The 26,325-nt window shown below is 41.6% G+C and overlaps 2 protein-coding genes across 4 annotated transcripts in view; one reads left to right on the top strand and one right to left on the bottom strand.

Annotated features, from left to right (window-relative positions):
- The window catches only part of ccdc30 (coiled-coil domain containing 30), a 44,169-nt gene extending 28,127 nt beyond the window's left edge, over nucleotides 1–16,042 (top strand). For both annotated transcript variants that reach the window (XM_042096804.1, XM_042096803.1), the window contains 8 exons: nucleotides 1,201–1,358; nucleotides 1,810–1,975; nucleotides 3,198–3,319; nucleotides 3,469–3,610; nucleotides 4,118–4,254; nucleotides 5,643–5,760; nucleotides 11,896–11,954; nucleotides 13,321–16,042. In XM_042096804.1, coding sequence (XP_041952738.1) covers nucleotides 1,201–1,358; nucleotides 1,810–1,975; nucleotides 3,198–3,319; nucleotides 3,469–3,610; nucleotides 4,118–4,254; nucleotides 5,643–5,760; nucleotides 11,896–11,954; nucleotides 13,321–13,531 — 1,113 coding nt within the window. In that variant the 3' untranslated portion in view covers nucleotides 13,532–16,042. The remainder of the gene's footprint in view (nucleotides 1–1,200; nucleotides 1,359–1,809; nucleotides 1,976–3,197; nucleotides 3,320–3,468; nucleotides 3,611–4,117; nucleotides 4,255–5,642; nucleotides 5,761–11,895; nucleotides 11,955–13,320) is intronic.
- A 1,437-nt stretch (nucleotides 16,043–17,479) lies between these two features.
- On the bottom strand, nucleotides 17,480–23,961 carry LOC121712799 (N-acetyllactosaminide alpha-1,3-galactosyltransferase-like). Of its 2 annotated transcripts, XM_042096809.1 has the most exons (5): nucleotides 23,489–23,961; nucleotides 23,282–23,368; nucleotides 19,106–19,192; nucleotides 18,866–19,003; nucleotides 17,480–18,686 (listed from the first exon to the last, which is right to left on the bottom strand). In XM_042096809.1, the coding sequence occupies exons 1-5, from the start codon at nucleotides 23,533–23,535 to the stop codon at nucleotides 17,999–18,001; spliced, it is 1,047 nt and encodes a 348-aa protein (XP_041952743.1). In that variant the 5' UTR covers nucleotides 23,536–23,961; the 3' UTR covers nucleotides 17,480–17,998. The 2 variants fall into 2 exon arrangements, with proteins under 2 accessions (XP_041952743.1, XP_041952744.1); XM_042096810.1 differs by lacking the exon at nucleotides 23,282–23,368.
- Nucleotides 23,962–26,325: the final 2,364 nt, after the last annotated feature.

Raw genomic sequence — 26,325 nt, 5'->3', positions numbered from 1 at the left:
GAACTATTTGAGGCTTCCATTAGCTGCCATTGTTGGAAAAAAATGGAACATTGGCGTCAATGGAGTTGTCGCAACTCTACCTTTATATGGCTCTGGTTAAACCCATTTATTATTAATAATAAACCCATATTAACCATGGTTTTCCTCAGAAGGTATAAACCATGGTTTTCCTCAGAAGGTACAGTATAAACCATGGTTTTTCCTAACCCAACTTTATCAATTGTTACAAAAACATAGTAGTTACACGGTTACCATGATAAAACCATAGTAGTATCACAGTCACCATGAAGTGCGATAGGGTAACCATGGTGGTACCAAAGCTACTATGAAGAACTATGCATAAACCATAGTACTATCATCATCACCATGGGTTACCATGGTAAAACCATAGTTACTGCATTAAAACAATATGAAACCATGGTTAATTTTTGTAAGGGGGTGTTTCACACACACTCCATGACTGGCAAGATGGCGGCGAGCAGAAAAATCAAGCGAGTTGTTCAAAACCTTTCTTTTAGTAAACTCTGTGTACACAAACAATGTTCTCAATGCTCAAGTTCATGTCTTGAGACACTGATGATAGTTCGATCAAAGTTTCCGGTTGTGTCAAAACAGGGAGTGGCACAAGTGAGGGGAACAAAATGATGTTGTGGATGATAACCTTGAAGTTGTGGATTTGTTAATTACTGTTACAGTACACCAGTTTCATGGAACATTTCTTCACTTTAACCGTTTGAGGCAGTGTTTCTCAAACTTTTTCAGACCAAGGACCACTTAACCAATAAATAAAAAAATTACGGACCACCTACTGTAGCTAAAAAAAAAAACAGTAGATCTACGTCAACAGTACAGTATATTACACAATGGGCCTACTCTCTGAACCAGCTTACTTATTGTCTTTGCACCTTCCTTATTGTGTCAGAGGATTCATATGATTGAAACTAGCGTAGTGATGCAGAACTGTTTGGATTTACATACAAGGTTCAATTTGCAAACAATTGATCTATATTATATTTTACCACGTCTGCTCGCGGACCACTTGGGATAGCTTGCGGACCGCCAGTGGTCCCCGGACCACACTTTGAGAAACACTGGTTTGAGGTGATCCTCTCCTTTGAACCATGTAAGTTGACGGCTGAGCTATCAGTGTAAGCACCTGCTAGGCCCAAGCTGAGAGATGTGTGTATGCTGCTGTTGTAGGTGCTGGAGCTGCAGCAGCACCTGAAGAGCACCCTTCACCGGCTCCGTCTGGAGGAGGCGCGAGCCGGAGAGATGTCCAAGCTGGAAAGGGAGAGCAGGGACCTGGCCGACAGCCTGTCTGCCATCAGGGCCAAGCTCCAGGAGGAGCAGCTGCAGAGGTGAGAGACCCTCTAAACCCCCCTCCCTCAGAGGACCTACAGTAATGGTTCTGCCCAATTGTCTGAAGAAACTAATTCTACACCCCCCATACTCATAATCGTTCTGCCTAGTTAATTACTCACTACTACTATTATTATTGCATTTATTATTATATAATGTCAACTGGATTTATAAATGTGCCAGTGGTTCTCATTGGATTTTGCATTGTGTTAGGGTAGGTTGGTTGTAGGTAGGTTGTATTTGTCCTTGACCATGAAATGGACATTTTAGCAACTTTGAACAATCTTTGCTATTGCAATCCATGCGGTCTAGTCTACTGCAGTTCCCTTATTTCACTTGTTTGCCACTTGTTGCCACAATATTGTACAACAGCAGAAGTGCCATTGATTGCACTCCTGTTGTATCAGGACACCACCCCAAAGCCCACTTCATCTTTCCAACCTCCAACAGGAAGTTGCTCGAGCAGAGGGAGGAAGAGCTCCAGCAACAGATGCGCACCCTGAGAGCGAAGGAGGCGTCTTTAGGTCGCACAAACTCAGAGCTGACTCACCGGCTGCAACAGCTGGAGACCCGCCTTCTGGTCCTGGATAATGAGCAGGATGCTGCCAGAGGGGAAGTAAGTGGTTAAAAGGAAAAAAAAAAAAAAATACGTCAATTCTTGTGTTTGAAGGTTTCCCTCTTTTACCCTACTGTTTTGCAACTGCTTTGCCATTGGACATGAACTTGGAAAGGGACTTAATCCAGCCAAATAAATGTTGTGGCTGAGAGACATATTTATGTAGATGGTTGCTACAACAGTAGCTCAACAACTATTCAACCAGTACATTTGGCCAGCTCTTTGAGTGTATGAATGGAAACATCCAGTCACTTCCTCACTAAAGGCTCGTAACCATTGGTGAATTTCCATCATGAGTAAAATCCCAGTTTGTGGGGAAGCCTCTGACTTTTTATTTCCATGCTTGAAGGTGGAACGGGTGCAAGGAGAGGCTTAACTGAGGACTTTTTGAATGGAATACAATAAAAATGATAAATGATATAAATAAATAAATAAATAAAAGATATGTAGAATTTGTTTAAGATTGCCTGGCAACAGAAAATAACTTACATCTGTAGATACAAATACATCATTTGTGTTACAAATACATCAAACGTTTGCAAAAGAAATAAGGACCCTGTTGTTAACAATTTAATGCTTGTCTTAAATATCATTGTAATTTATTTTGTGTAGTCACATGATCATTACTAAGCACTGTTTAGAAGTTACTAGCCTCTGTGTCCCTAATATTACAACTTCTAATGGAAACAGACGGAGGCTATTCTCTGGCCGCATAAGCCTGAAGAAAAGCCTCAAACTAACCTAGGTTCGCTCTAACAGTTGTACCAGTGCCGAGCATGATGTGTTTAGTTCTGCTCTGTTCCAAAAGACTGGAACCAGAACATCCCATGTGTGCTAAGTATGTTCTCTTTTCTGGAGACTGTTTAAGGCAGGAGTAGGGTTGTACTATTCTGCCATGTCATTTTGTATAAATGGCACATGGGTTGGGGCCATTATTGGCCTGGCATTATGCCGGAACTGGACTGGAGGTAGTCATAGAGACAAATCCATGGCAGATGAAAGTCAATGCAAAAAGGTGAGGTTGGCTTTGTGTTATTTGCTTATTTATTTTGTTTATATTCACTTACTCACTTTATTTACCCAAGTGAGTAACATTTGGTCAGAATGCAAACATGTTAATGCTCGTCTTTCATTGATGTGGAATGTTGGGGTTTCTTTGCCAGTACATGCCGGGAGCAGTCAAAACAGCCATCTGAATTCCTTCGGCATGTTTATTTTCCAGCAGCGTGTGGCTGAGCAGATTTGCCGCGATCTGAAGGAGCAGATGGCGTCTAGTCAGCAGGAGTCCGAGAGGTTGCAGGAGGAGCTGCAGCAGGCCATGCTACAGCTCGACTCCAACATTCGGTAGGAAATGACAACAACAAACCCTGATGGGACTGAGGCTGGCATGTCAAATAAAAAAAAGCTCTTTTGTTGGGCGTCTTGTCAGTTGGGACAGGGTAACCTTTCATGCCTCTGATTGCGTGACAACCCCCCCCCCCCCCCCCCTCCAGGAAGTACAACGAGAAGCAGTGCCAATACAAGTCCAAGCTGCGCAAAGCCAAGCAGGTGTACACGAGGGCAACCACACATCGGGACCGAGTCATTCACAAGCTTGAGAACGACATCATTATCGCCAACAGTCTATCTGAGAGAGTGAGTCAGAGTACTGAATTCATCTCCTGTGTAGAGCAGGATACTGCACCCCAAACTGTTCCCAATGTTCAGGTTGGGGCCTTGCATGGCACGAGACTTTAAGGTTGGGGCCTTGCATGGCACGAGACTTTAAGGTTGGGGCCTTGCATGGCACGAGACTTTAAGGTTGGGTGGGGCCTTGCATGGCATGAGACTTTAACTTTGACCCCATTTTGCATTTGTTTATTTTTTAAATGCATCTTGGCTGATCTGGTCACAAGTGAACAGTGCTAAATACAAAAAACAAATGCATCCTGAATAAATGCAAATAGGATTTGTAATTCCGGGTATTGCCTCATGTGACCCTGTCTACAAATTTGTTTATAAAATGCGTCTTGGCCAATATGATCACAGACGGACAGCGCTAAATACAAAAAACGCACTATATAAATACAGTCCATCAACAAAATGCATCCTGGGTGAAGTGTAAATGGGGTTTGTGATGGCCGGTGTTGTGCGTGTGGCCAGGAGCAGGACCGTGTGAGGAAGGTGATGGAGGAGAACGAGAAGCTGCTGCTGGAGAGGAGGGAGCTCCTGCAGCGGGTCACCGAGGCCGAGGAGATGGGCACCGATGGCCTCCGCACTGCCACCAGCGTCCAGCAGAGGTGTGTGTGGGTGTGTGTATATGTATGGGTGTGTGTTGCTGTTTGTAAACCCGGATGTTTGTGTGCCTCTGTGCGTGTCTGCCTGTTTGTGTCTAGAGTGTTTTCAGTCACTGCCTAGCCAAGAACAAGAAACATCCCGAGAAGTTTGTCAACACTTCCTCTGGCTAATTAGTGGTCGGCCAGTCCAGCAGCTGGAATAAATCCCAAGGGTATCTGATTAGGATGATTTACTCTCTATTCTACTAAGTAGGCATAACAATTATATTTTCGCTCTCTGCTATGAGTATGAATTGTTAGAACCAAATAAGCAGCTGAGGTTTGTAGAACAGTATTCTACAACCCCACCATCACATCAAAAGGAGAAATGGAAAACTATCCTTGTAGATTAAACTGGTCTCATTTTTCTCACAGTGCTGAGGAATTTAAATCTCACAGTGCTGAGGAATTTAAATTTGTCTCTGACCTGTTGATGTTGGTGATAAACCAAAATAAGATCAGATAAACCTGATGAGTCTACACAACTTATAACAGCAAAAAATATTGTTCTAGCTAATATTAATGACGGCGTCCACACATAAACTATATCATTGAACATTATTGTTGGGGATCACTTTTAAAACAATTTTGAGAATAATAAAAAGCTGACAGCCAATCAGAATCCACCAAATTTTAGCAATTACATTCATCAACACAAAGAGAGACTTTTCTTATTGTTGGTCAGTGTGGATACTTTTTTTTTCTACGGTTATAGTTAATCATTATAGTTATTCTTCCTTGTGTGAACGGCCCTTTACACAGGACTAAACTAAAGCTAGAGGAAGGAGACAGGAGTGGGTAGGTCATAATCAGGCTGATGACCAAGATTCTGGTCAGGGGAGACATGGGTCATTCCATCTGAAATGAGCCAATTTTGGAAAACCTTCACACTCCACGCCTACACATTTCATTTACTCGCTGATATTGTGTGCCTCTGCATCTCAAAGGAAGGGGGTTAAGTGAGGGACACCAGTTGATTTCACATTAAATGACCTACATGGCAAAATGAACAAATGAGCTCATGGTAAATACAAGATTACTACAAACTAAAGACATGTTCCCAACATATTGGACATGTTCCATGGCTTGGCTTCCATGGCAAAGGTTTCAGACTGGAACATGTGTCTGGCGCACTCAGTAAATAACAAGGTTCCTTTTTACCTGAAAACTGGGCTGGTCTCTCACAGGTTCTTAAGCATGAACCCCATTGTTGATTGTGAGCATTCTGGCGCATATTGGCTGCCGTGCATAGTGGGTGCTACACATTGGTGGTGGTTTGTGAGGTTCCCCCTTCACTGTGAAGCGCTTTGAGTGTCTAGAGTGTGTTGTTGTTGACTGTTTGTTTTCCCCAGGGTGAACATTCTGGAGGTGGAGAACAGGCAGCTGCAGGAGAAGACGTTACGGCTGGCCCATCAGGTGGGGGTGCTGGAGCGTGGGCTGAGGAACATCCACTCCACCTATAATACGGAGGTGAGATGAGCTTCAGTGGTGGAGGAGGAGGAGGGCTTGCATGAAGGGCATGTGACGGGGTTGGACATTTTTTTAAATCTTCCACCTTAGAGAGAAAATATTAAATCTTCCACCTCGCAAATTTTAATCCGGCCCGCGACACCTTCACAGAAAACTATAACACGCTGCTATTTAGACCTATGATGTAGACGGACGCACATCTCCTCACCCATTCGTCGTGGTGGAATATTTTACAAACTCTTTATTCAAGAAATTACAAACCACATATCAGAATTACGTAAGCGTATGGCTGCCACACTAAAAAAAAAGGCTCAATATTACGTAATTAAGTGAAAAGTTTTTTTTGAAGTGGAAAACACGCTTCACAGATGTACAAGTAAGTTACAGTATAACATAAACTGTTCACGTCGACTAGAAGACACCAATAGAAATGTATTTAAATGTTGCGATCCTGTTTTCCATGAAGTGCACAGAGTTGGTGTTCAATCCGAGACGACACTATTCTGTTAAAATTCACGCACTACGGAAGTAAGCACAGTGCACTGCATTAAAGTGTACTAACGGAAGTATGCCATCTGAGATCTATAGCACTATATATAAATAAAACTGAATTGAATAGAACATAGTCAGATTTTATTGTACTGTACCTGTTTGAGTTTAGCGATGGAGGCTTCTTGGACTTCCCTCTGTTTCTCCACCTCAACAAGCTGCTCCTTCACAGCTTCCACTTCTCCCTCCTTACCCTGTACAGAGAGATGGTTTACTAGAAGCTTTCCCAATAACAAGCCTTGGATAACCAGCAATGTCAAGACCCTTCTTAATACGAAAAAGATGGCGTACAGAGAGGGGGACATGGCAGAGCTGAGGCACGTGCAAGTGGAACTCAAAGTCAAGCTGAAGGAGGCTAAGGAGGACTACAGAAGGAAGGTGGAACAGAAGTTGCAGGAAAACAACATGAAGGAGGCATGGAACGGCATGAAAATTATAACTGGCCTGAAGAAGAGCAGCAGCTCTGTGGAGGGGGACCTGGACAGGGCGAACCAGTTGAACCACTTCTATAACAGATTTGACTGCCCTGCTCCATCTCCAATGCGAGTGGTCTGTCCACCACCCCCAGCAGGCACTGCTCTTGTTTGCGTGCCTGCCCTACCCCTACCTTACAGCCTCCCAGTCTCTCCAGGTCTGAGAGGGAGTTAAGTCATTTAGAGACGAATGACCGCGTCGCAGGAAGTGCATCATAACAAAGGGACGCCAGACCCTCTTGTAACAGCTGTACAGCTGTACTCAGTGATACTGCAGACTCGTAAAAGTAGTTGGAAAATAAGGCAGAAAAACGACAAGTTTCCTCATGCTGCTTCCTTATGTTGGAATGTGCAAAAATGTACAAACAATCAAGAGGATGCCTTCTTGTATGTGATTTCTGCAACAGTGATACTGCAAACGTGTTGATAGCCTATTGTTGATTTTTATGCTGTAGCCTAGTGTAAAGCATGTCACACAGTAGCCTAGCCTACAGAAAACACTTAATTGATGTGATATAATGATAACGTGTATGCCTACAATGGTTTATTAAACATCATAGTCATTTATTTAGTCAGTCATCATGTTCATGTTAATGAATAGGAAGGACATCTAAATGATCAATGAAATGAGCCATAAACCAACATTTCGTGCAATATCTGCCGTGAGTCCCTATGCGTGAGTCACAAGCTCCTCCCAGCTGACTCTGGCAGATCACGTGGACAGTCAGTCGCGATCGATTATTTAATAAATACATGTGAATTACGAATAATAATAAAAAGCTTCTACCTAATGTGACTATTTTTTCCATGAACTGTAAGAGAAAACACGTTTTTTCGCACTGTATTCTCCATAAAGAGTAAAGTAAATTATGTACTTATTTCTGGAATTGACGTCACTTCCTGGACTCGTCTGAGGCTGGTCTAATGGGTCTGAGGTCTTTCAATGACCTAACCCCTACTGCCAGCTCTGCATCCCGGTGACACCCAACAACCTAAACCATCATCACCTCACGCCCTGCGTGTGCCTGTGGAGGCGTCCACGACTCTGGCAGCCTTGACAGGGACATCAAGGAGGTGGTCATCCCCCAGCCCCCACACCCCCTCAATACCAGTGCACACCCACACCATCACTGGATATTGCACCCCTCCCCCACACAGTGATCACGAACAATGAGGCGACAACGACCTCAGTCAACAGCCTGTGTGTCTGATACACACAGATCCCAGATGCACCCCTCCCCTCCCCTTACAACCCCATCGTCACAGCAACTCAAGTGAGCGCTAAACTAAAGAAACTGCACAGGGGTAAGGCAGCGGGGCCTGACAGACTGTGTCCAAGGCTACTTAAGGCCTGTGCTGCTGAGCTGGGGGAGCCACTGAAGCACATCTTTAATCCGAGTCTACACCTTGGACAAGTTCCAACACTGTGGAAGACATCATGTCTCACCCCTGTCCCTAAAAAGCCACATCCTAGTTAGCTTAATGACTACAGACCTGTCGCTCTAACATCACATGTGATGAAGACAATGGAGCAACTCGTCTTAGGTATGCTCAGACCCCAGGTACGCCATGCACTAGACCCGTTACAGTTTGCATACCAGGAGAAAGTGGGCGTGGATGATGCCATCACTTATCTTCTACACAGGACACATTCTCTCCTGGACAAGGGAAAAAGTGCTGTGAGAATCATGTTCTTTGATTTCTCAAGTGCTTTTAACACCATCCAACCCCTCAGACTGGGAGACAAGCTCTTGCAGATGGGTGTGGACGCTCACCTGGTAACCTGGATCACAGATTACCTGACGGAGCGACCACAGTTCGTCAGACTGAAGAACTGTCTCTCTGACACTGTGATCAGCAGCACCGGAGCGCCACAGGGAACTGTGCTCTCTCCAGTCCTGTTCACCTTGTACACATCTGACTACAACACCAAGTCATGCCACATGCTGAAGTTTTCTGACGATACTGCAATTGTGGGGTGTATCAGGGACGAGCAAGAGGAGGAGTACAGGAGCCTGGTGGAGGACTTTGTGCAATGGTGCAAACTCTCTCAACACTTCAAAGACCAAGGAGATGGTGGTGGATTTCCGCAGGTCTAAGCCCGCTCTGCTACCAGTCTCCATTGATGGGGTCAATGTGGAGGTGGTAAGCACCTACAAGTATCTGGGTCTCCACCTGGACAATAAACTGGACTGGTCAGCCAACACTGATGCACTCTACAAGAAAGGACAGAGCAGGCTGTACTTCCTGAGGAGGCTGCGGTCCTTCAATGTGTGCAGGAAGCTCCTCAGGATGTTCTACCAGTCTGTTGTGGCCAGCGCCCTCTTCTATGCAGTGGTATGCTGGGGAGGAAGCACAAAGAAGAAGGATGCGGGGTGACTTGACAGGTTGGTAAGGAAAGCTGGCTCTGTAGTGGGAGCTGAACTGGAGTGCATCACTTCAATATCTGACAAAAGGACCCTGAACAAACTGATCAACATCTTGGACAATGAGTGTCATCCACTCCACAACACTATTGTTAAGCAGAAGAGCCTGATCAGCTGGAGACTTCGCTCACTGCCTTGCACAACAGACAGACTGAGGAAGTCATTCATCCCCTGGGCCATTGAACTGTTTAATGCATCACTTAAGGGAAGAGGAGAAATAGACTTCTCTGCATAGTCTGTCTGCCTCTTCACCACCTCCAATGTCTTGAACTGTCTGTCCACTAGTCACTTTACATTTGTCTTCTGCCTCACTGTTTGCGTGCTGTATTAGCACATGTGCACAACCCCTCCCTCCATGCCACATATCTTTCTTAATATAGTTATTTATATATAGATATATAGACTTTATTCTTGCACTGTTGCACTGTTTGACTTACTCATTTGCACCATCACCATGACACTCATTCACACAGAGCACCTTACCTTACCTTATGCACTGAGAACCACAGGCTCAGTCCCTCCTTCAGTCATTGCAAGCGCACCTGATTGATTATTCACCCACTATGTGGATACTGTTTTTTAGAATTGATTTTAATTAAGTTTTATTTAGTATAATTTGTATTTTGTATATTTAGTATATTCTTTATCTTCCACAGTCCTTATTGCTTAGTTGTGTTTTTTATATTATATACTTTTAATTACTTTTTCTGCTGTTATTGAATGTGTGTGTGTGTTGTCTGTATGCTACTGTGACCTTGAATTTCCCCTAGGGATCAATAAAGTATATCTATCTATCTATCTATCTATCTATATATATATATATATATATATATATATATATATATATATATATATATATATATATATCCTGAACGCAATGCAATTATTCAAAAGTAGTTTAATAAAAAGCTTGTCAATATTTTTCCCATATGCAGTGTATGATGCTTGCGTTGGAAAACGTGCTTGTCTGCAAACATAACTGCTGCCTTCGTTTTGGGAAGTTCTTCTCATGCAACATACAGTACACATATGCATACATACAGTGGTGTAGTGTAGGTGATATGCAGGTCTACGCATAATAATCACTTAAAAAGCATCAATATTTCCGTATTTAAAATAGCAAAGGATATTTATCGACATACATATAAGCATTGAGACATGATTACACCGGAGCATTAAAACGTGATAATTGGGCGTGTTTCAACTGATACAGGGGGAAAATGCCTCTGCACACAATAAGATAGACCTAACCAATTAGAACAAACAAAATAGCCTACCAAAACATCCTTAAGGTATCCGACAAATTAGTTTTTTTAAAGTTATTGCACTGTCAATGTCTTGTACAACAGACGTGATAGCGACATCTAAACGTATACGTCTCTAGGGACAAGCTTTTTGCTGTAAACAAAACCGAAGTGCCAGGGTCACGTGAATAAATAGGCACCATTGGTCATCTGTCCATCATTGTATAAAGCCCGCCCAGACGATTTGATTGGTCGGCTGATTTTCATACGGGCATAGAAGCTTGTCAATAGAGCAATGCCAGATCAAATTTCACGACCTCAAATTTTGTGGGCGGCTTCCAGGCTAGGAATTTAGGTGTGGGCTGGGACGTTGAAAAGAGATAATTCTTTACAACAGCATAGCCCTGCATGAGGTAAAGAAGGAATGGAAGCATATCCATCTGCTTGCAGTCCTTCTCTATCAGACTATTGTCTTTGTCCATCTACAAATTCTGTATATTGATCTCATTCACTTACCTCAGTGTACGCCCTTCACATAATTAATTTGTTATCTAAATTATGGATGTGTAGAGGAATCGTGTGGAAAAAACACTGTGTGGATAGGTGCTAGCCTCGCATATTGTTAATGTTTAGATTTCAAGTGTGCTATGCTTTGCAGCATCTTTTTAGATAGATAGATAGATAGATAGATAGATAGATACTTTATTGATCCCCAAGGGGAAATTCAAGTAAATTACATTTTTTAGGTAATTTATTACTTGGGTTTTCATAGGCAAATAGTTTTTATCGTCATATTCATGTTGATTGTATATGATCATGTGAGTGACAGATAAACACACCTTTTCACTAGTTGCCCAGGCTATGCAGTATGTAGTTTGGTGGTCCAGGATAGACCATCATGTGAAAATGTAAGAAAAATGGCACACCAACATCACAGCCTGGCATGGCCAACTACAGTCTCACAAATTACACCAGTTAGCACACTAAAGAGCATGTATCAACATTATATCAACATTGTACCAAATGTTTTGCAAGGTTTGTGAATGCTCTTACTTAAGGCTCGCTAAGTAGGTTAACTTTAGACCAAATGCCTTGCTGCCTCTTTAAGTGAGGGCAACAGCGAAGTGAACTGGGTGCTCTCATAATTTGTTACTGGAATTAAACATACAGAAAGCACTAACTGCAGGGCTTATATTAGTATGACCAGTGGACTTGCTACCCGCCCCATTTCTGCTCCAAAGCTTTCTTTCCCCACAGCCATCATTCTCAATGACAGATCCCATGTGCTCTTGAGTACAAGGCAGTCTTAGCTGGTCGGAATTGATAGCCTGTGAACACAGGACATGTCATTTTATTCCATTACCATTGTTTTTGGAATTTGTAATTTACTACTGGTCTAAGTTTCCGTCTTTTCCATGTATTTGTTTGTTTATCTTGAATAAGGATTTGAAGAAAATGCTTCCTTCGGACTATGATGGATTTCTCCAAAATTCTGGATCAAGGTACAGCCTTTACTTCTAAATAGAACTCATAAATAATTGAACTTTTAATATATCTCTGTCACACAATCCGAAAATAGAACTTAAATGCAATGGTCTCTCAGTAGGCTATTAATGGGACATTCAATTGATATCAAATGTCACTGTTGTGGTCATGGGGTTTCTAAAATAAAATCATATCTGCAACTTGCTTGCTCTCTTCTCATCTAAAATATTTAGTGCAGTCATACATTGCCATTTGAAGAAGTTTCAGCAAAAATATATTACTTTTCAATGATTAATTCTGTCTTTCTTGCTCTCTCTTCCTTATTCTCTTTTTCTCTCACTGTCCTAAAAGGAAGTTAAATACATGTACTGTATATGTGGCCATGAAGCAAGCACACAACCAGAACTATGTGTTCTTATACATAGGAACTCATCCCTCTCTCTTTCCCTGCTTCTCTTCTTACCTTAAAAGGACCTATAGTTTGAGAAGGTAGATACTTGCAGTATTACATTCGCCGACTGATGTCACTTTTGGAAGCAGTGCGCCTTTCTAAAAAAAGGTGTAGAGATGAATCAGTATCAGTGTCAGATTGGCTGTGTTAGTTAAATATTGTTGAATGAACTAGACATTTAGCATGTACTGTAAAAACAATTGCAGCGGGAGAATCCTTTGATTATGTCTGAGGGGTTTTTGGACGTTTTCTGAGATATTCCAAGATACATCGATCTTAGTTTTCTGAGAATGCTTTCTGGAAAAAAGTTCCTTTGCTTTCTATATCACTAAAAGGAATTTCATCAAACTGGTATCATTATGGAAAGAAAAAATGTCCTCCCATAGTCCACACATAATCCAATACCTCAGCATTAAACTGAGATGAAACACTACATTTCAACATATAACATTCAGTCTTACAGTGGCTACAAATGTGTCACTAGTGTAATTGATCACAGACAGACATCTCCTATTTCTAAATGTAGCATTTCAGTCTAATCTTCAATATTCAGCTTTCATTTTTGCATTGTGCAAAATCATTTTATTTTATTAAATGATTTAATGAAATTATTATTTTAACATACAGTATATGAAGGGTTCAGATGCAAAAGCCTCTAAATGCCACCTATGTCAAAAATGAGATAAAGATGGTGAGGGGATGCTCTCCACACATAGTATACGCTAATCAAATAATTTAACTTCTAAACCCACTAAATACCACTCTCTTCCTGGTCTGAAATATCGATTTATAGGCAAAAACCTATAGGAGCCTGAATTTAAATGCTCATTTAAAAGAAAAGTGGTCAGACGGATTTAGAGGGTTTTGCATCTGAACTCTTCATATGTTTTCCTTCGTTTTTCACTGTTTCCCTTTTTCTTCCTCACTCCTAGTGCAAAATTGGGTGTGGGTGACCCTCTAGGCATCCTGGACTCCATCCGCAGGGTGAAGATGGGGGAGCACCTGGAGAGTCTCAAGTCCTCCATCTCCGTGGCCCTCTCCCAGCCCTCTGAGCTCAGCTACCTGAACGTGACGTCCCCTGAAGGGGCCCATGCCACCAGGGACCAGGAGGACCGCACCAGTGTGGCCAGTGACGAAGCCTGAAACGCTTCTAGCGCTTTTGACACTAAGACTCCAGCAATGTGGGAAGTAGACTGCCACAGATACAGTACATGTGGCGTTTGTGAGAAAGGATGTGCCATAACGTGTCGTCTATGATTTCTCTCCCCACTGATGAGAATTTGTCATCCCACAATATTGTCAATGTAGTGGACTACATGTTCACATATGCGCCAACATGGGCAGCTTGAATTGTTGAACGAGAACAAGAATGACAAAAGGCAGAGTTCAAACAGTTGGCGAGAAAAAAAAACAGCCGATCGCTGACGATGTTCAGGATTAACCTTTACTTCTTTGGATCAATGTTTGTCATTGCAAAGCCCTATGTGTATGTGATTTGTGCCCAAGAAGACAATGAATGGTACTATTTTCGTTTTTATCATTTGTATTGCAAAGAACATCATAAAATATTGTGATATAGTTGTCTTATGAAAGATGCCACACTGTTTGTCACCTTTTAAAAAGTAGACTAGTTCAGCTTGACCTACAAAGGAATAACGTGCAACATGCATGAATCCAAGTGGTTTTGGGAGATTACTGGGTGAGATTCACATACGGGAGTTATGTACGCATGAATGTATGACTCCAAGATCTCTCTGTCATCCTTGAAGGGTAGTATCATTACACTACCTGCCATACACCTTGTGGAAACTGTTTAGGTCAACAAAATAGATTACTGTGGGTAAGGTCACTTCTACCATGGTGCATGGTGTGGTTGACATACTTGCATCACACATCATTTCCAGTCTGTTGTTCCAGTCATTGTTTCTGGTGGCTTGCACCCTTTCTGCGATGTGCTTTTCCCTATCGCTAAGGCCAAGCCTTTGTGTTTGATACCAGCAGTTGGCACCCACTGCCTGGGCCTTTGAATCTTATGCTAGTAATAAACTCAAAGAATGCCTTATTTAGGAAAGGGAACATTTCCTACAAAACCAAGAACAAAACCATTTCACTGTGCTATTACTCTATTTTGGTTGCTTTTGAGACAATCTGAGAGAGGAGGGAAAAGTTAAGCACTTTTTTTAGCCAGAGATTATATTTGTATGTTAAGGACTTTGGGTGGAACGTGCTAATGTTGTACATATGGCAGTGCAAATGATTTGGCTGTATCTACCTATTGCCTAAGACACTCATACAGTTCAATGTCATTTAGAAACACTATAGGGCCTATGAATGAAATGCATGGAGGTGGTGCATGTGCTTCCTACTAAGTTTTAACAAACGTAACAGGACATGAGAAGTATATTAGCTAATCATGTTAAGGAGTGGTAGCCAGAATAGAGCCACGTGCTCTGACCACAGTGCATGGCTTTCACAAGACCAACTTCACTGATTGTGATTTAAGCAACTGAAAATCTTAACCGCAGTTTTGTGGCTAGCTGTTCTCCATCTGACACATTCTTTTCTTAACTGGTTATAACCACTGTTATTCGGCCGTGTCTACCATCATCATTTTCATGCCAATATATTTAAATGTATTGAATGACTTTCAGAAGTTTGATAGACTTTGTATGGTGTTTTTGACAAAATAATGAAAGGGAGTTGGAAAACAAGTTGTATCATTGGGAGATATACTGATATTTTTGTTACATTTGAGTTAGATAATATAAGTTAGTCACATTTGGGATTGTAATATCGGGTTAACTAGTTAGCTGAGCTGTGGAATACATGGAGGAGTCTTTAGTGTGTGTGTGTGTGTGTGTGTGTGTGTGTGTGTGTGTGAGTGAGTGAGTGAGAGAAGGTCACAACTCTTGGTTAGCACTTCGAGGGACATCTTGTGTATTGTGACCGGGAATTAGGATGTCTGATGAGACACTGGTGGGGAAACATGGTTGAACTGGATGTTAAAACAATGAATACCAGACAGGGTTGAATTAATTGTCTTCTTCATTGTTTTGAAGTTATGTTAATACCAAGGTTTTCAGCTGGTACAATTTGCATGCCTCACGTTTGAATGGGTCCAGTTGGTACAGTGCTGTAACAGTCATGACGGGGTATCCCTAAAGAGGTTCACCCTCCACCCAGTGGCTATTATAATGGCCAGTGGAACCACGTGTCCAGCAGCCTTATCATCCAGTACTTGGCTGAGAGGCTTGAGACCAAAGATTCTAGAACAGAGCTCCGCTCTAGAATCTTTGCTTGAGACGTTGGTCCTGAAAGCCTCAGTGGGTCAGTGCCAGTGGATGCCAAATGCAGTGTATTATCCTGAACTTTCTGTATCAGTGTGACACCCAAAAGAGCCACACAGTGTCAAATATTCCATTGTTGCACTGCAGTGATTTCTCACCCAGCAGAGGAAAACCACCATGTTTTTTGGCATTATGGCATTTAGGGCACATTATGTTACTGTGACACTGGTATTCATTTTTGTGTTTATTGGGAAGCAGAGTGTTTTACCAACCACTCATGTTTGAGAATGTGATTTTTGGCCCTGTGTATTACAACAATAAGAACTATATATTTTGTTTAAAGTATTTTAATAAAAATGGAAATATCTGTCAAGTGTAACTTTGTTTTTCAATTGGTCAGAAAAGAAATACAGCACATTTCATACACATACATTTCAGTCATTGTAAATAATTGAAATGAAACAAGATTTTACAAAACATTCCTGAGCTTAGTTCTTGAAGAGCATATTGATAGCCATTTTTACTTTCCAACCTGCCACACACTTTTGACTAAGGCAGGGACCACACTGACCAGCGGCAAGTTTAGGCAAACCGTTTGTGTTACTTAGAACTTAAAATGGTCTGCGCGTTGCGTTATGCTTGCCGCTGGCCAATGTAATCCCAACCTATATGATTTTTACTGTGCTCTGTCTTTACTCCAGTGTGTGAACGACAACATCAACATCTTTTCTCTGCTTTCTCACATGTGGTTAAGATTGTACTGATGGTCTGGTTTTCTGGTTAGAGACCACCAGAGGGCTGCCACTATTGTGTCCTTAGGCAAGGTAGGCTAGTTAACCCTGAGTTGTTCCAGGGGAACTGCCCTTGTAGTTAGTTCACTGTAAAGATATGAGCGTCTGCTAATGACACATTATGTAGGCCTAAATAATAAGACTCTGAACTAAGTGAAGACTGCCATGACAGTGCTCTATTTATGTGCTGGAAGCTTGTTGCTTTTACTTGGCTTGGTCAATCAAAAACAGCTGCGATATGAGCTGGGCCTACTGTATACATGGATTTCTATGCAACGTCACGAAAACATGCGTGCGCAACCAAGAGGCAGAAAGCACCATAGAACAGCATAGAGCAATGCAAAAGAGCAAAAGAATAAAATTAGTTTTTGTGCTGAAAACTGCACCAATTCGAAATCACGATGGTTAGAGAATGTTAAATATGTTCAATATCCCTAACGGAATGCATGTCTTCGCCAAAAATGACAAAATACGATGTTATATTAATAATGCAAATGAACAGCAAACCTTGAAATATAGTCTGAAATGAGATGTTATTATCATTGAGACAACAGGGGTATACAATAAAATCCGATTGTAGCTTACAGCAGCCGACTTTTTAGGTTAAGTTTATAACGTTGTGGACGGCCACCAAGCGTCTTCTGCCCCACGGCTGCGCGCACATCTAGTTTTGTTGGTAAACGGGAAACCCGTGTATAGGCCTATCCTCAAAGTAGGAAGCCACATGCCAGTGCTCTCATTGGGATACTTACTATAAACCACCGTTCAGCTTCTGTGAGGGCAGAACTGCATATTTGCATCTCCAATGACATTTGGCAGCAGAAATTACCCAGCATATACAGTAAGGAAATGCATTAAGAGCCGCCATTTGATTTGAGGTCTGTGTCTGGACTAGAACTAGTCTAGAGAGCAGATGGAGCAGAATTGCACCTAGCAATTTCAGAGTTCACTGCATGATGTTAGAGCATTGCCTTTGTGTTAAAACTGCATTCTATTCTATCTAATCTAGTCTATTGCAATTCATCATTGCTTAGCATGTTTTAGACACTGCGCTTTAACCAACAAAGCCTTTTCACAACGCAGAGGGTTTGGACAAAGAAAAACAAAAGTTCTGAGTACTTCTGCTTTTACTGGCGGGATGTGAATAGGCTAATATAATATTGGCAGGAATTAAAACAAGTCCTCACAATTTCTAGCTCCTAAATCTTTGTAATTTTGACAATTTTGAGGTGATTTTTAGCAAAGCTACACACTTCTTAAACCTGTTTGAGCTTCATGGACTAAATAAAAACCTAAATAAAAGTTCACAAAGCGAAATAAGACTGGCAGCTACAGACCACTGGTCATTTATGTACATGAACAAAAAGCATGGTCTTCTCAACAATTAGTTTCATACATCAAGAGATCACAAGGGCTTTTTGCAGCACACACAACGAAGGTTTTCATGTTTCAATTCCCATCCCAAAACCTGAGCTTGTTTAACTTAAGTGTTAGTAAACACTTAAACATTTCTAAATGTCTAAACACCAAGTCTATTTCTCATCCCTGAGAGCCTTGTAATATTTTTCAGCCCAGATCAATCTTTGGACCTGGATTTCAAAAGGGGAGCCAATGTCAGTAGCCCAGCAGTATTCTGGGGAAAGCACTTTGCTGGGCTTGTGAAGCCAAAAGTACTTATTCAAGTGACTCTCGTCATGCCAAAGAGCCTCAACGCCATTTACCTTATCCGTTTTAATTCCTTGGTGACAGCTTTTGGTGATGTTCCTCACACTTTGCCATGTGCCACCAAAGATAGCCGCGTGGTAATAGTAGTCCCCGTCATCCATGTACGCCTCAGATTTGGGGTTTCGGTCATAAGTAAACTCCAGTACTGAGCTCTTGTAGAAATAAGCATGCAGCAAGGCCACCGAATCCCCAAGGGCCTCCGAGCCGAATGGCCCAACGAAGACCTGATCAACGTCCATGCAGAACACATACTGATTCCGCTTGCTGATGACGCTGTCGATGACCTCTGAGATCGCCTCCATGCGCATCATGGAGATGTCCTGCCAGCGGTCATACTTCTTGACACTGATCACCTGCAGTGTCCGTCCTGGTGCCACCTGGACAGTGGGAACGTTGTTGGGGACATCAGTGAACACAAAGTAGTCTACGGGCAAGCCCACCATGAAATACCGTTCGGCTGACGTCAAAAAATCTTTCAAGTAGATCTCCAAGTATCTTCAAAGGTGAAAGAAACACAGATATATAAACATAATGCAATGAGTTGAACTTGCTGAACTGAATTTCACACAGAGAAAAGTTCCATAAGATTACTTATGTTACTGTTAGTGAATATTACTCTTTTTCTGTTTTCCACACAACTCTGAACTTAACAGAAAAGGTAATGAAACACTCACCGTCGAACAGCAAAGACAGTTAAGGCTACTGATGTGGCCTTGGCTTTATAGTAGTTATCATAGATTTCTCTTTCAAACATCTCATTCCACATTATCGGAGCCCTCCAGGATGTGCATGTTTGAACATCAGATCTGTACCTATATGGGTTAAAAACCGACAGACAGATTTTTACACCACTTTACAACCAATTAACACACTGATGTCTTTGATGAGGGACATTTTTATAGCTCTTAACATACCAAAGATTTAGTGAATTATCTATATGATCTCCTGGTTGTAAGGTTTCACCAGGGGTCAGAGTACACTTCTTAGTTGCAGTAAAATACCTGGTGGAGAGTATCACAAAAAAGGTAAACATTAAACACACAATATCATATAGACTAGTTGTAGCTTGTAAACATCTCTGACTTTTCATCTGGTGGATTCACACAAGTTTTTGGCCATAAAGTGAAGATGAAGTTATAGATAAGATAAAATGAAGATGATGAAGATAAAATGAAGATTTCTTCATTTTATTATGTCAGACTGTTATAATCTATCTATCTCAGAATCTATAAATCTATCTATAAATGTCAGGAACATCTGTCTGTGTGTGTGTGTGTGTGTGTGTGTTACGTCTCAAGCTGTTTTTGTGTTCCTGCTGCTTTTCTGTGTATTTTTCTGACACTCAAACAGGGGGCTTAATTGCTGGACTAGGGCCCAGTTCCCCGAAAGTATCGTAAGCCTAAGAGCATCGTAAAGTCCCTCTTACGAATGTCTTAAGATTTGCCGACTGTTTCCCGAAACCATCGTAGCTTAAGAGCGTTGTGAAAACACTTGTAGATCTACGAGTGCTCCAGAGTTCTTGTTACCGGCTTAACAGCTATTTTGCATGCTAAAATCTGATTCATCACAAGTAAACACAATAAAGAATGGGAACGTAAGTTGGATAATGTATTCTAAGTTGTAATTCCGCTGTATGTCCTGTTGGTGACCTCAGTGAGAGATATCTATTAAGGTGCAGAAACAAGGCATACTGAGTTAGTGGTAAAGTATCCACATATACATCTAATATAAGCCCAAGCATTTTCATCAAATGTGCATAGATGTCTAAAATCTCTTTTGTTTTTCACTCCTTTTTCATTTGTGCGTGTTTGTTTCTATGTTTGTTTATCACTAGTAGGCCTATGAGCTACCAAAGTCTTTTTAGGCAAGTCCCTCCACTCAGCGGCCATATTGTTAAGCTTTTTGGGCACTTATCGGGCATGTTTCGGCAGAAATGCGCTTTGCAAGGCTTCACGACACCAACCTTGCTCCAGTGGTGAGATCACAACACATGATTGGCACTTTTTGGTGGGGAAGGGGCGGGATATGTGTAGACAACTGCCATATTGGTGTTACAAACTGTGTGCTGTGTCTCCTCATTAAAAAGTCTCTGGAGCTACCTTCTATGTTGTAGGCCTCTGAAGTTCGCCTACAAAAAGGAACCAAAGCTGCCATCTTTGCCTGTATAAGAGGATCCGGGTGTTAATTGAAGCTATTGCCAGTTACATTGTAAGTTAGCTCTGGGGTAGCAAAGATCTAAGTGTGCCGTGTTCACATACCGAAGATCACAGTATCCATTGGAAAGGCAGTGGACAAAACTGTGTAGAGCAAAATGTCTGCATTTTCTTCATCCCCGCAAGAGTTTAACAGGTGAGATCATTCCAAATCCCCATGTTATTTTCCCATAGAAAAAATCTCAAGATACCGGATCTCCTTATATGGGCAAAGGTGGTAGCTTTTTTGTAGGCGAACTTCAGAGGTCTTGAGACAGTGACACACACTCACTCTCTCCCTCCCTCTCTCTCTCTCTCTTTGCATAATCAGACACTCATAGCCAACTTACATATAGGCATTCTGATAACAGTAAATAAAAGAACAGGTCCTTCATTCACTAACACGATCATACAAACAAAAAAATCGACACACAACATGCGGACACAACCTCTTCTCCACACATCTTCTTCTGGTGTTGGTCTGCAGTCAGATTTAATTTCAAGTTACTGTTGAAGAGGCTAAAGTGGAAGTGGTTAGGGCCTAAAACCCCTAACTGCACTGTTAGTCATGACCTCAACACAAAGATGGACACTAATTACATGCAATAATTTGAATGGTGTGGGGTGGGGAAGCCAAAGGCAATCTGGCTGGCTTTTGTATACTGCTGGTAACACTACCCAGTTCGACTTTAGGCTCAACTGTGAATTTGATGCCAGCAGCATATTTCAAAAAAAGTTGGGACGGGAGCATGTTTACCACTGTGCTGCTTCACCTCTTCATTTAACACAATTCTGTTTATGTTTAGGAACTGAGGAGACCAATTGCTACAGTTTTGATAATGAAATGTTGTCACAAATCTAGGCTGCAGACAGGCCACCTTAGCACTAGCATACTATTTACATAGATAGATAGATAGATAAGATAAGATAGATAAGATAGATACTTTATTGATCCCTAGGGGAAATTCAAGATTTTTAAATATGTGCAGAATTAATTTTGGCATTGTTTTCCTGAAATATTCAAGGTCATCCCTGGAAAAGACATTGCCTGGATGGCAGTATATGTTGCTCAAATCCTGTATACATAATTCAGAATTGATTGTGCTTTGCCAAATGTGCAAGATGCTCTTGCTGTAGGCATTAATGCTCCTCAACACCGGCATAGATGTTGGGTTTTGAACTGAGCACTAAGTCAAGGATAGGTTGGATACTTGGATAGGCCCTCTCCTATTTAGCCCAGATGAGTCCATGATTTCCAAAAGGAATGGCAAACTTTGATTGGTCTAACCACAGGACCTTTTTCCACGTTACCTCAGTCCATTTTAAACAAGCTCAGGCCCAGATAAGAGGGTGGTATTTTCTTTATTATGTCTCAATACAACTTTAGCTGTTACAATTTTGGCTGCAGTTTTTGAATTGAGTATCAAACTGGGCACAGACAATGGTTATCAAAGGTTTTCCTGAGCCCATACAATGACAGGTCTAGAAACAGGTCTGGTGTTGATGCAGTGCCATCTGAGGTCCAAAAGACCATGGCCATCCAATTTGTTTTTCAGCAATTTCCCCTGTTTGCAAAGATTTCTCTGGATTCTCTGAATGTTTTAATAATATTATGTCCTGTAGATGATGAACTCCCTAAATACATCACAATTTCATGTTAAGAAGCATTAAAATGACATTGTTTCATCATTTGTGCACACAGGTTTGCACAGAGTGATGAATACCCCTACATCTTTACTTATAGACCCTGCATCTGGGATGCTCTTTTTTACCCAATCATGTTGCCAGTTACCATAATTAGTTGTGAAACATTCTTCCTTTTGTTTTCTTTATCATTACACAACTTTTCCACTTTTCCAGCATTTTGTTACCCCCGTCCCAACGTTTAACGTTTTCTGTTTTGGGGTTTGTGTGTTTTATATATATATATATATATAAAAGGGATGGGCAAAGCAAGGCTTTGTGAAACACTGAAACGTTCGAAGCAATTGTGCCAAATTGTTCCGAAGCTTCGAAACAATTTCAACGCCTCAGAGCTGGCGTCGTGGCTCGCTGTGTTACCTGTGTTCAGTCTTCGTCAAAAGCTAAGCGGTCATGCCCTCGGTCAATTACTGGATGGAAGACCACATTAAGTGACAATAAAGAGAATCGTATTGCTGCCACTAGTGTTCTCTAGATCACGTTCTTCTAATAAAAACTCTAGATTTTTGACCGTTCTGAGTTTAGTTGAAACTGTGTGGTTAATGATAAAGCAAGAAAACAGATACGATCTGAAACAATACCTTACAAATCAAACGGGGATTTGAGCAGCCTTGGCTACCGTGCAAAAGACACCCTCACTATTACTACACCATCATGGTTATTGCTAAGTCTACACTTTCACGTTCACTTAACTTGACATGACATGGGAATTTTGAACGACGTTTCGAAGCAGTGTTTCGAAACACTTGTGCTTCGAAGCCTCGACACTGATTCGAGACGTCGGTTTCGAAAGTCACACCCTTACATTTTTCAGTATATGAGCACACCTTATGCCGTTTTTGTCACTTGTGTAATTATGTTATTGAGAAAGCATGACACTTGGAACTAATGTTTTCAAAAGGACCCTTAGGAAAGTTTTGCTATTTCCTCTTGTTGCATTAAACTCAAAATAGTCGGATTCAGAAAGATAATGAATCACTAGCCAAAATGATCCTCTTGTGGTTGCATAGTCTCAAATAATGATCAAAACACTACATCAATGATCAAAACACTGCATCTTAAAGAAAAAGAAATATCAGCCTCAAGAAATAATCCATTTGTCGCTAAATCTAAATAATCTGACAGGGATGCCTGTTCTTGCATCGATTATTATTAGGCCGAAGAAATACAATTTTAAGTTAGGCGTGTAGCACTTACCCAGTTGACACAGTATACCGGTATGAGATGAAGAGCACCACAGTCACACACAGAAACATTGGGCACAGACATTTTGCGTGGAGACGTCTGATAAAAGTAAAGGCGAATCGGAAAGCCATAATCAGCAGTCAGATTGAAAACACAACCAGTTCAAGTTTCCATTCCGTAACATTAAGGCCAAATCGAATTAAAAATGCAAAGTCTGACCTTATTTTGAAGACAGGGCACTTGGTTCCACGTGATGCTCCAGTCATTTTCTATGTCTCCAATCTTTCATTATGCTCATTACGCAAACCTAAGCCTAATTAACCTTGCGCCAGATCACCCACTTCTAAGACCTATTCAGCACGCAGTTCTAAAAATCTTGAATCTCCGAGGTTTAGGCTACCTCAGTAATTTCGGTAATTGAATGCGGCATAGCGTCAACCTTCAATTCCAAATCACTGAATGGCAGGATACAAATCGCAATAATTTGGAATGTCACGAGATGTCGGAGAGTAGCCTTTGAATCAGTAGGCTACGATGGAAATGTAGAGGTGTAATCAAAGAACCATGTAGCCTATGGATTCAACATTATTGTGAGACGCAGCAATCACCCGCAATATAATAAGTCGCAGAGAAGTTTCAGTTACGCACAGCGTAATCCAGTGTCCCAAGACTGTCTGAAGTTGGGCTGTGCCACCTAATTTCTGTCCTACAGTGCTCCTCCTGCCAAGGATGACGTCGCAACATTTGTCGCGATAGGTTAGCTACTTGAGACAATCCCAAAAAAGGTTTGTAGAGAAATTGTGTGAGGGTCTTTGAGAGAAGCAAGACTTGAGGCTACATAACGTGTTCAAAAACTCGTACTCTTAACGTTGTATCAATTTGTCACGTCATTGTAGGCTACAGAACAATGGGAAGGGAAGACGTTTACTTCTGTGCAGAAACGTTCTGTGCATATGCATATTGCTTATGGTGATGGGATTTGACACAGTAGACAAAATTGGTAAAGAGAATAGAAATAATAAACAACAATGTAATTCAATCAATAGCCTAATGAAAATAAACAAATACAAACCATAACGCATAAAAAACACTTAATAGACTAAACTAAGTGCATGTTGAACAGATATGCCTTTAGACCCCTCTTGAAAGACCCAAAACTCAGAGTCTTAAATTTGACCTAGCGTTGATGGCTGGTCGACACAACAGACGCTCATCAGAAGACCGCAGTGGGCAGTTGGGGATGTAGTACTTGATCATTGAATTAAAGCTGGCAATTGTGTTACAGGATTTGATATGGGGTGTGAGGGAGTTCCAGAGTTTGGGGGCTACAACAGAAAAGGCTCGGTCTCCTCTGGTTTTAAGGCGTGTCTGGGGGATGGCAAGGAGCTGTTGGGTTGGGCAAAGAGCACGTTGTGTGAATAAAATGTGAGAAAGACACCCAAGCACAAGGAATGGTCAAGGAGTTTTTGCCAGTGATATAACTTCAGTATATGAAATTGGTATGTTTGAAATGTAATCATATTTCGCAGTGTAAACCTGTGCAAAGTTAATTCATGTTTTGAAATGGAATTTGTTGTATGATGTATAATCATATCGGCAATCGTGCAGGTGACTGTGTAAGGACAAGGTGCAAAACACAATGCTCATGTAACCACACAAGGGTAGGCTGTTTGCAAAGCCTTTGCAAAATAACACAGGGTGCTCAGAGATGTCTGAGGGGAACAATACCCAGAAAAGCAAGCGTTAATGTGGCAGACATTTGCTCTAACCAGAATCGGGTGAAATGTTCCATACGTACCATAGTCATAGTTAGGGAAAGTTAGGCATTTTTTCCTTAAACTTCCTTGATCAGTTTAAGATTTAACAAACCTCATCCCTCAACTCCCCTGCACTCCCTCACTCCTGTTATCATCTGGCTGGTTGATGTTCTGGCAAGTTACCATGACAGTTCCAACAAGCAGAATTACACTTGACTCCTTGCTTTTTACCTGAGAGTGTCACAGTTGCAAGTGACAAACTTCAGAAGGTAGTCCAGTGCAATGGGATCTGGTGTATGGACTGGTGCATAACCATGTTCTCCTTGTTTCTATCCACACTCAAGGACATCCAGTGATGGACTTTGTAGCAGTAGCCAATCTCTGGTGTGGAGATACGCCCGCAGAGAGTGCTGTGCTGCGCTGCAGATCCTGTAGTCGGAGGCAGTTTCTCAGGCTTATTATTAGTTATGTTGTCCTCATGAGTTTTACATTTTCTTGCTCACTGTCCACCCTCCATGTTGTACACTCTTTTTTCTCTTTCTCTCACCCCCCCCCCCCCCCCCCCCCCCCCCACACACACACACACACACACACATCTATGCATATTGACTCTCACTAACACATTCACATCCACCCAGCCACCCACACAAACACATATGCACAGACTTAACTTACCATTAAAGTTCACACCTTCACTGATACTGACTGGCTTTCTCTCTCTGTTTCTCTTTCTTTCTCTTTCTTTCTCTCTCTCTCTCTCTCTCTCTCTCTCTCTCTCTCTCTCTCACACACACACACACACAAAATGACCTTTCTCACACACACCATGTTGACCCAAAACTATCTGTGTACTATTATAGTACCAGTGTGTTACACACAAACAAAACATGACAAGCTGAGATCAGATGTCAAAGATGGCAGCTTTTTTGTAGGCAAACGAGACATCTAGCCTTTATTATATATATAGATAGATAGATAGATAGATAGATATACTTTATTGATCCCTAGGGGAAATTCAAGTATTTCGTATATCAAATTCATATATCTATGAGTATGAGAGCGAAAACACCAAATTTAACACACCTGCTCCCCATTCACACCTGAGACCTTGTAACACTAACGAGTCACATGACACCGGGGAGGGAAAATGGCTAATAAGCCTATTTCACAGTGTCCAGGTGTCCGGCCTCGTTAATGTTAATGATGCCTTAATTGGCAGGGTAAAACGTCTTCCTGCTTTTGTCTTTCCTGTGGTGGGTTCCGTAATGGACGTACTACGATGGACCCTGTTGTATGTCT

This window comes from Alosa sapidissima, chromosome 7 (genome assembly GCF_018492685.1).
Source record: "Alosa sapidissima isolate fAloSap1 chromosome 7, fAloSap1.pri, whole genome shotgun sequence".
Classification (NCBI taxonomy): Eukaryota; Metazoa; Chordata; class Actinopteri; order Clupeiformes; family Clupeidae; genus Alosa; species Alosa sapidissima.
The sequence above is the reverse complement of the archived record's forward strand: the minus strand, read 5'-3'. Positions and strand labels throughout refer to the sequence as shown.

Coding starts and splice junctions, on each gene's coding strand:
- LOC121712799 (XM_042096809.1), bottom strand. CDS start 23,535: ATGACTGGAGCATCACGTGGAACCAAGTGCCCTGTCTTCAAAATAAG. Junction 19,193..23,281: donor CGGTATACTGTGTCAACTGG/GTAAGTGCTACA, acceptor ACTCTCCACCAG/GTATTTTACTGCAACTAAGA. Junction 19,004..19,105: donor GATAATTCACTAAATCTTTG/GTATGTTAAGAG, acceptor TAACCCATATAG/GTACAGATCTGATGTTCAAA.